The sequence below is a fragment of the Hipposideros armiger genome, unplaced genomic scaffold (assembly GCF_001890085.2).
Source record: "Hipposideros armiger isolate ML-2016 unplaced genomic scaffold, ASM189008v1 scaffold_562, whole genome shotgun sequence".
In the NCBI taxonomy this organism is placed as follows: domain Eukaryota; kingdom Metazoa; phylum Chordata; class Mammalia; order Chiroptera; family Hipposideridae; genus Hipposideros; species Hipposideros armiger.
This window is the reverse complement of record NW_017731912.1, coordinates 47,870-56,543: the sequence shown is the minus strand read 5'-3', so window position 1 is coordinate 56,543 and position 8,674 is coordinate 47,870. Positions and strand designations below refer to the sequence as shown.

The window sequence follows — 8,674 nt, the reverse complement described above, 5'->3', positions numbered from 1 at the left end:
AGATTAATTTACTTTTCAGGGTCACAGTTTTGGTAAGTAAAGCTAACTATTACAAAACCTTAGAAACACTTTGTGAGTTTTATAAATTTAGTAAAGCAATTTAGAGGAGAAAGTTCATCTGAGGGTGTGTGTGTGTGTATGTGTGTGTGTGTGTGTGTGTGTGTGTGTGTGTGTGTGTGTCTTAACAGACCTACTTATCTGATGAATGTCTGTATTTCTATTTTCTGAGGAAGGGAAGCACAAATCATACGATTCAGTGCAAATGTCCTTTTGCCGCAGGAATACAGATTGGGAGAGTTCACTTTAAAATGGTAGTTTCTAGGGAAAGAACTGGTTTGACTCACGATTTTGCACGGGGAAAGCTTTGGTTGGAAGGGAGTATGGAGCACTTGCTCATTTCAAGGTGAGAATAAAGCCCTGTTGTTATTTACTTGTCTTTCCAGAAACCAGTCATCATCGCCAGCTGTCTACGGAAGGAATATGCACGGAAAAAGAAAAACTGCTTTGCCAAGAGGAAGAAAAAAGTGGCCATAAGAAATGTTTCTTTCTGTGTTAAAAAAGGTTGGAAACAGTAGTTCTGTTAGCAGAGCCATCTTGACCTCTAAAGATGAAGTCTTTTTAAAGGAATGATACTGTCCATGTCTGGGGCCATCCGTTGATAAACATGAAAGGCAGCCAACTCATCAGCAGGCCCTTGCTGATTCATCCTGCTTCAAAGCCTCAGTTAGAACAAGGGTTTTCCTTTGCATAGGATGACAGTTAGGTCTGTTCTGTAAAACAAACACAAAAGAATAACCACCACGAAAGAGGAAGCAGTCTTTATGTTAAGAAGGACGAGAGAGCTTTTTAAGTAGTAACGTTAATTTCATAACAGGAAATACAACACAGAGGGAACTCGCTGAGTAGGGTAGCTCAATCTTGATTCCTGACAAATGGCACATGTTATGGAAGCGTCCGTGAAATGCAACAGGCTTTGGAATCAAAATTTGTTTCAATTCCAGCTCAGCCTCTTATTGGCTGCATGACCTTGGGCAAATTATTTACTCTTCTTACGCCTTCATTTCCTCACCTGTGAAAGGAAGGCAGTAATGACAGCCGCATTTGTGTGTGTGTGTGAGGAATAAGTGAAATAATGTGCATAGCATGTTTGACATAGAGTGGGACATATGGTAAGTCCTCAAATAGTATTTGTTTTTACTTTTATTGTAATTACTTGCAGTTGTAATTCTGAGCATACCTTTTTCTTTCAGGCGAAGTGATTGGTCTGTTAGGACACAATGGAGCTGGTAAAAGCACAACGATTAAGTTGATAACAGGAGACACAAAACCAACCGCAGGTCAGGTCAGTAACATACACAGAAATATGGTCACGAATGCTGCCCAGACCAAACGGTTTACCATCAATCCTGATGATAATCTTACAAATACGTAGATGATCCTTTCCTATTAATCAATGTGCTTTATGCATTGAATGAAAAGGATTAATAAAGAGTTCTTCCCTTAATCCCTCAAATAGTTATTTGATGCTGAAAAGGGCCACATGTTATCTGTGCTCTGCCTTTTATTGAGTGAAAAATAGAGTTATGAAAAGGAAACATTAGCTTTATTGGCAATCAGAGAGCTTTGTTTTGTGACCTTTTGTAGCCTGAGAACTTGCTGAATTGAATTGCCAAGATCCAGGATTTATTCAGAAAATAGGGATTGTAGGTTAGAGAAAAAATGAGTCATTGTCTAAATTCCAAAGCAAAAACTAGAATAGTATGTAGATACCATTTGGCAGGATGTCCAGGCCGAGTTGGGAGAATGATGGACAGTGGTCCAAAAAGACTACCACTTTGAAGGGGAAATGCTATTGATATTTGAAAGAAGCTTGAGGTCAGAGAGAGAGTTCAGGAAGAGGGGTACGCAGTGGTGCTGACTGTTATAGACCTTTCCTAAATCGTCTTTCCATTTCCACCCTTGCCTCACAGAGCAGCCAGAGCAGTCCTTAAAAAATGCAAATGAGGTCTCATGTCCCGCTCCTGCTCAGAACCCTTTCGTTAGAATTGATCCAGAATCTTCACCGTGGCTGCGGAAGGCCCTGTAAACCTGGGCTCTGTTGACCGCCTTTCACAGCCCAGCCCCTGTTCACATTGGCCCGGGGTGGTCTTCCCCCTGCAGGGTCTCTGGGCTTGTGTTTCCCATGGCTGGACTGTTCTTTCTTAGCTTTTCATGTGCTTGGCTCTCTCCTTCTCATCACCTGGACATTTACCTCCCAAAAGCCCTATCCCTGACGACACACGGAGCTAAACTGTAGCCTCCCTTTTATTCTTCAGCGCAGTTATTTCCTTGAAAGTATGCAGCAGGAGCTCTACTTCATTTGTGGGGGTGCGTTACTTGTTTATTTTCTGTTTCTCTCTCTAGATTGAAAGCTCCATGAGGCCAGGTAACTAGGTCCCTCCTCTTTTGTATTGGGGAGAGACAATGTAGCGTCGAGGTCAAGGGATTGAATTCTGAAGGTAGATCCTAGCGTCGACTCCCAGGTTTATGATGTGTGATCTGCAAGCTTCTAACTCTATGCACACGTTAGAGAAACAGGGATGATGAGATAAAACACCTCAGTCACATTGGGTTTTGCTAAGGATCAAGTAATTCAAAACATAGAGAATGCTTAGATCCTGCCACATATCAAGCACTGGGACACCTTTCCTGTTATTATCATTGTAGAGATAGGACCTGGGCCGTACAAATAAGAAATGCTAGCATGTGTTTATTGGGTCCTATGTGCCAGACTAGTGCTAAGGGCTATTCATTTATTACCTTAGTTCAGGATTTCTCAAGCTTGGTGCTGGGGACGTTTTGTCCCAGATCATTTTTATTGTGAGAAACCCTATTCATCATAGGAGATATAGCAGCATCGCTGGTCTCTACTCACTAGATCCCAGTAGCACCCCAGTGGTGACACCAAAAATGTCCCCAGACGTTGCCAAATATCCCCCGGGAGGAGGATTGCCCGCGATTGAGAAAAACTGTCTTATTTAACCCTCACAATAAACTTGTGAAACAGATTCTACCATGAGAGCCATTTTAACATTGGGAAAACGAGTCTTCAACAAGTATCTGTCCTTTTGAATGTTTGGATCAATGAATGAAGTCAAACAATGGACAACCAAGTAAGCAAACTTGAATTCAGCCATGGGCTTGATGATAAAGTCTAAACTATAATGGAGGGATAGAACAATGGAATATTTGCCTTTTGATTTATGGAGTTTCTATGAATCTTTCCCCAGAGCTAAGTGATTCCTTACTTACTTTTGTACTCTTGGCAACCATTTGTGGAAGAGGAGAACATCACTGAAATATACTCACTAGCGCGCGCACACACACACACACACACCCACACACACACAGAGTTTTGGACAGAATGTGAGAATGACTTTTTTGTGTAGGTGATTTTGAAAGGCAGCAGCGGCGGGGCCCCCTTGGGGTTCCTGGGGTACTGTCCTCAGGAGAACGCGCTGTGGCCCAACCTGACGGTGAGGGAGCATCTGGAGGTGTTCGCGGCGGTGAAAGGGCTGAGGAAAGCGGACGCCGCAATCGCTATCACACGGTACTTGGGGGTGACACACCCGCTGTCTGCTAGGGGGATGTGACAGCTTCACAGAGAGTTAAGGAAGCGAGGTTCTAACTGATGACTCCCTGCATAGGGGAGAAGACTTGGTCATCTAGACCCCAAATTCAGTGTTGCGTTCTCTCAAGCCTGGAGAGAAAAAGTCCATTGATTATTAATGTAGAAGCAGGTCACTGAAAATATGAGTTTAAATGATGTAAAAGGTTCATACAGGGTCCTGGATTGTTTAAATTTGAAGATCACTCTGAATACTCTTAAAAAATTCTCCACTGTAGTCTTCTGATCTGCCCATTCTCCGACACATCGTGCAGAGGAATGTGGATGGACTTAATGTTTCCCTCAGGTTGGTGGATGCGCTCAAGCTGCAGGACCAGCAGAAGCGTCCCGTGAAGGCCTTATCGGAGGGAATAAAGAGAAAGGTAGGGGCGGGCCGGCCGAGTGGCGCGATGGTTAAGAACTGGCTTGGTATGCCAGAGGGCCCCGGTTCGGATCCCACATATGAGGGCCAGTGACACTGCCCTCCACAGCTAAGATGCTGAACAACAGCTCGACCTGGAGCTGGGTTGCCATGAGTCGCTGGCGATGGCGTAGGCTGCAGCCCCTGTGGCAGTGGGTTGCCATGGGCTACCGTGTGTAGCCAGCAGCCAGCATGAGTGGCCAGCAGCCGCAGTGAGTGGACGTCCAGAAGCCGGCGACTGATCTGCCTCGCCTGGGAAGAGCGCAATGATGGTGCCAACTTGGGCCAGTGAAGCAACGTCCTCCACAACTAGACTGAAGAACAAAAGGACAGCAACTTGTCTGGTCCCCTTCTCCGAATTCCCCAGTACTGTTCCCATCCCCCCAATTCCCCAATAAAAATCTTTAAAAAAAAAAAAAGAGAAAGGTAGGGGCGGGGCTCGGGGTTACTCTGCGCAGCCCACAGATCGGTGCCAGACGCGCTGTCCCTCTCGTTGCAGCTGTGCTTCGCGCTGAGCATCCTGGGAAACCCGTCGGTGGTCCTGCTGGACGAGCCGTCCACCGGGATGGACCCCGAGGGGCAGCTGCAGATGTGGTGAGGACATATATCATGAGCAACCCAAAGTGAATTCATTCATCTTGTCACAACCAACCTTCAAATCAGTTTTACTTATCGAGTGAAAGACAGCTACATTATCAGGAAAAGCAATATTAAGGGGAAAAAACTCTGATAGCATATCAAAGCCAATTTTTCTTGAGGAGAAAAATATATTCTAATAATCTGATACCCTAAGAGTTTCGTTTTCATCTTAGATCTTCTGGGTATGCATCGTCCATTTTTATACTCAATCATATCACTCTACATTAAGTTTTAAATCTTTTGGCATCACCTGGTACATAATTCTCAAGGAAGAAAAAAATTCCAACTCCAAAATATATTCTTTGATTATTTTGGGAATACTCTGAAATTTGTCATTGTGTACTTTAGGATATATGTCATTATGCTTTTAAATAAGTTCTCATTTTCTATCTTTCTTCCTACTGCCTTCTCATAAATATTCTTGAAATTCAGCCTTTTTCTGAACAGTATCGTTCTTACATTTAGCCCAGTCTATGCTCTGAATTACACACCCTAACCAATAACTCGGTTATTTCCATGCCTGTTGTCCCTCCAAAATCCTTCTTTGTCTACTCCGAATTCACTAATTGTTTCATATGTGCCAGTGGAAACTTCTTTCCATTGTTCTCGTATTATCTTGAGCATTCCCGCTAGTTAATGTTCCCTTGACCTAACTTTAGGCAGGCGATCCGAGCCACCTTTAGAAACACGGAGAGGGGCGCCCTCCTGACCACCCATTACATGGCAGAGGCTGAGGCTGTGTGCGACCGCGTGGCCATCATGGCATCCGGAAGGCTGAGGTGGGTGCCCACACTTGGACCCCAACATGCCCTGAACAAAGGACAGTTCCCTGTACATGGTTATCCCTGGGAAAAGCTCTACCTGGCCCTGCCCGGGCCTCCAGAGCCCGAAAATCACCAGTGGTAGCTGTCTCTCTCCTTTTTTTTGATCGACCTCATCCTGCGCCTCCTTCCAGGTGTATCGGTTCCATCCAGCACCTGAAGAGCAAATTTGGCAAGGATTACCTGCTGGAGATGAAGGTGAAGACCCCCACCCAAGTGGAGCCCCTCCACGCTGAAATCCTGAGGCTTTTCCCCCAGGCTGCACGGCAGGACAGGTGAGCACAGGTGGTGTTCTGTTTCATTTTGGTCTTTGTTTTGTTTTTCTGTTAAGGTGATGAGAAGTAAAAGCTTTATCTTCTCATTTTGTTGTAAACTGTATGGTAATTGTGAGTACTTTACTAGAGAAAGGCCCCAAGCGGTGGGAGAACCCGGCAGGGAAATAAGAGAACGAAGTGCTTATATGGAAGCTGATTCTTGTAAGGGAATTAGCGTTCCAGGGAACTCTGTGATGTACCAGGTACTAAGATGCACACGGACCTAGTTCATCTCAGTGGTAAAACCACTGCCATTAAACCCTTTTGCCATGATGGTCGGATATATCCAAATGAATATTCCCATCTGGTGACTGTGGAGTGAAGCTTCCAGAAGGGAAGTCTAGAAAAGCAGATGTACATTTTTCTATATTTTTGTTTGTCAAGAATGAATCACAAGAGGAAATTTTGATACATAAAAATAATGTCATTTATATGCAAAGCAGGTCAAATTATTATTAAATGCATAAAATAGTAAAAATATCAACGTTTTGTTTTTTGTGGATTTCTGACACATTTTGGGAAAAAAAACTTAAAATCAATTAACGCAGTGAAAGAGTGAAGATCACCAGTATAAAACCCGCTCCCAGTACCAGACATGAGTCAAAGCTCAGTGGGTGGTGTCTCTTAGCATTTTTATTTTTCTCAGTAACAGTCCTTGAGGCTCAGGTAGGTTAGATAATGTGGAATAAACCAGGCCGACCTGGTTCCTTTTAGTTAAATGCTCTGCTCGCCTCAGCAAGAAAGAAGGTTAAGAAACCCTGTGTCTTCTCTCCTTGAAGTGTAGGCATGGCAGGTTTTCTCCTTTTTGTCTCCCATCCCTCCCTGAAGTGAAACGCAGCCTCCTCTTATATCTTCTAATGTTTCCGCTTTAGTAAATTGGCTTCTTGTGGATCGGAGAGCATTCATACTGGGGCTGTCTCCAACTGTATACAGACGTATACACATCAATGAATTCCCGTCGACACTGCTGCTCCCTCTTTGGCGTGCGCCTGTTGGTGGGGGTGCTCTGGAAACTCAGGGTTCAGTCTCATTCTCTTCCCGGCAGGTACTCCTCCCTGATGGTCTATAAGTTGCCTGTGGAGGATGTGCGACCTTTATCGCAGGCTTTCTTCAGATTAGAGCTAGGTAAGAGCCACTGTTTAGAGATAAGACTCTGGGAAACAGCTACATTCAGATCGTGCCTAAAACCAATAACATAATGAACAGGAAATTGTGGTATTATGCCACAAATCAGTTATTGAGACTTAATCCAGCGGTTCTCAACCAGGGGCGATTTGGCAATATCTGGGATATTTTGGGCTGCCACGACTGGGGGTGGAGTTCAGGGGTGCAACTGGTATCTAATAGGTCAAAGTCAAAAATGATGTAAAACGCCCTGCAAGGCAGAGGTCAGCCCCCTCCCGCAACAAAGAATGATTGGCCCCAAATGTCGTTAGTGCCAAAGTTAAGAAACCCTGTCCTAATCGAATGAGGCTCTAGAGGGAACAGGTCATGGCACTTGGGACTAGAGAGTGCCCACCAATTCATACAAACAGAATGACGCACATTGGATTTGATCTCTGTACTCTTTGATAGCATTAGATACTGATAAGGGGTTCCTCTCTGCATAACTCTTTTCTAGGCCTGTACTTTTTTTTGCCTGTTATCTGTCTTTAGAAGCCCCAGGCAATCCTAGTTCTTAAAGAGATGCCTCCCCTTGAGACAAGCTTACGACTGCCCCAGATAGGTCTTTGCACTTTCTGATTCTGCTGGTCACCTTCACTGCTGGTCCATTTTCCACACTGACCATTTTAGCCTTTCGACCAACTTTGCATGATTCCCATGGGAAGGATTCCCACACGGGTTCAGATCAACAGGAAGGGTTTTATAATTAATTAGAAGCAGGGAGGGAGCTATTCCAGAAAGGCTGGCTTCCTGCAATACAATGGAGCCTTTTCTTAAGAGCCTTCTTATGTCTCTGCTTTCAAGAATGCCCCCTCCCTCCTTGAATTCCTTCTGATGTGCTTAATTTGCTGAAACTGAAGTTCTTATTTGGGGGGGTGGGGGAACAACTTTTTATCAGTTTCCTACCCTATTCTGTGAAGATTACACAAAGTACAAAATATTGAAACGTAAACTAGCCTTTTTTTTTGTACAAATGTTAAGTTAGACACAGTTACATTCTTAGCTGCAAGACATTTATTAAACTTATGAGGTTGGCCGAGAAAAGGCATGCCTCGTGATAATTCCTTGCAGCTACGGAGACTCATTCTTCTATACCAGCAGGTCACTTTTGGGTAACACGAACGCCAGCAAATTTTGCTTCAGATGTGAAGACTTGAAGCTAGGAAGGTGGGATGGTCAGCATTCTCTCTCTTCTGACCCTACTTCCTCTACTCATAGGATGGTGTTTTGCGCCTCTCCAGGGCGGAATGTATGGGAAGGGGAGAGGAGATAATACGGCAGGGAAGCTTGATTTGATCATTAGAGCTCTGCTGTGGCACCAGGGCCTCCTGCGTAGAGGCAAACAATCACTGGTCTTTTCTCTCATGGGGTGCTGTGGAGGGTTCCTTGAAGACTCCCTCTCCCCACGCATCTGTAGCCTCTGACCACAGTTTGCCGGGCTGGGTGATGCCCCCTCCTGTTGGTCTCCTGTGACACCTTGCTGTCCCCGGCCCCTTCTTGGAATCTCTTTACCCTTCTAGGAGGTCCTCTAGGGGTACCTCCCACTGGGCAGCCCATGAGAAACAGGTATATTCTTTGCTGCTCCAAACCCTGAAAATACAGGACTGTCAGCCATCCACACCATTTTTTCTTTACACAGTTCCAGACATGAGTCAAAGGACCCATCCCC

The 8,674-nt window shown here is 44.8% G+C and overlaps 1 protein-coding gene across 1 annotated transcript in view; it reads left to right on the top strand.

The window, feature by feature from the left end:
- ABCA9 (ATP binding cassette subfamily A member 9) overlaps positions 1–8,659 on the top strand; it is a 50,215-nt gene extending 41,556 nt beyond the window's left edge. The window contains exons 27-34 of the mRNA XM_019623804.1: positions 416–561; positions 1,251–1,342; positions 3,429–3,589; positions 3,954–4,029; positions 4,567–4,661; positions 5,366–5,485; positions 5,662–5,802; positions 6,887–8,659. Coding sequence (XP_019479349.1) covers positions 416–561; positions 1,251–1,342; positions 3,429–3,589; positions 3,954–4,029; positions 4,567–4,661; positions 5,366–5,485; positions 5,662–5,802; positions 6,887–7,040 — 985 coding nt within the window. The 3' untranslated portion in view covers positions 7,041–8,659. The remainder of the gene's footprint in view (positions 1–415; positions 562–1,250; positions 1,343–3,428; positions 3,590–3,953; positions 4,030–4,566; positions 4,662–5,365; positions 5,486–5,661; positions 5,803–6,886) is intronic.
- The last annotated feature ends 15 nt before the right edge of the window (positions 8,660–8,674 follow it).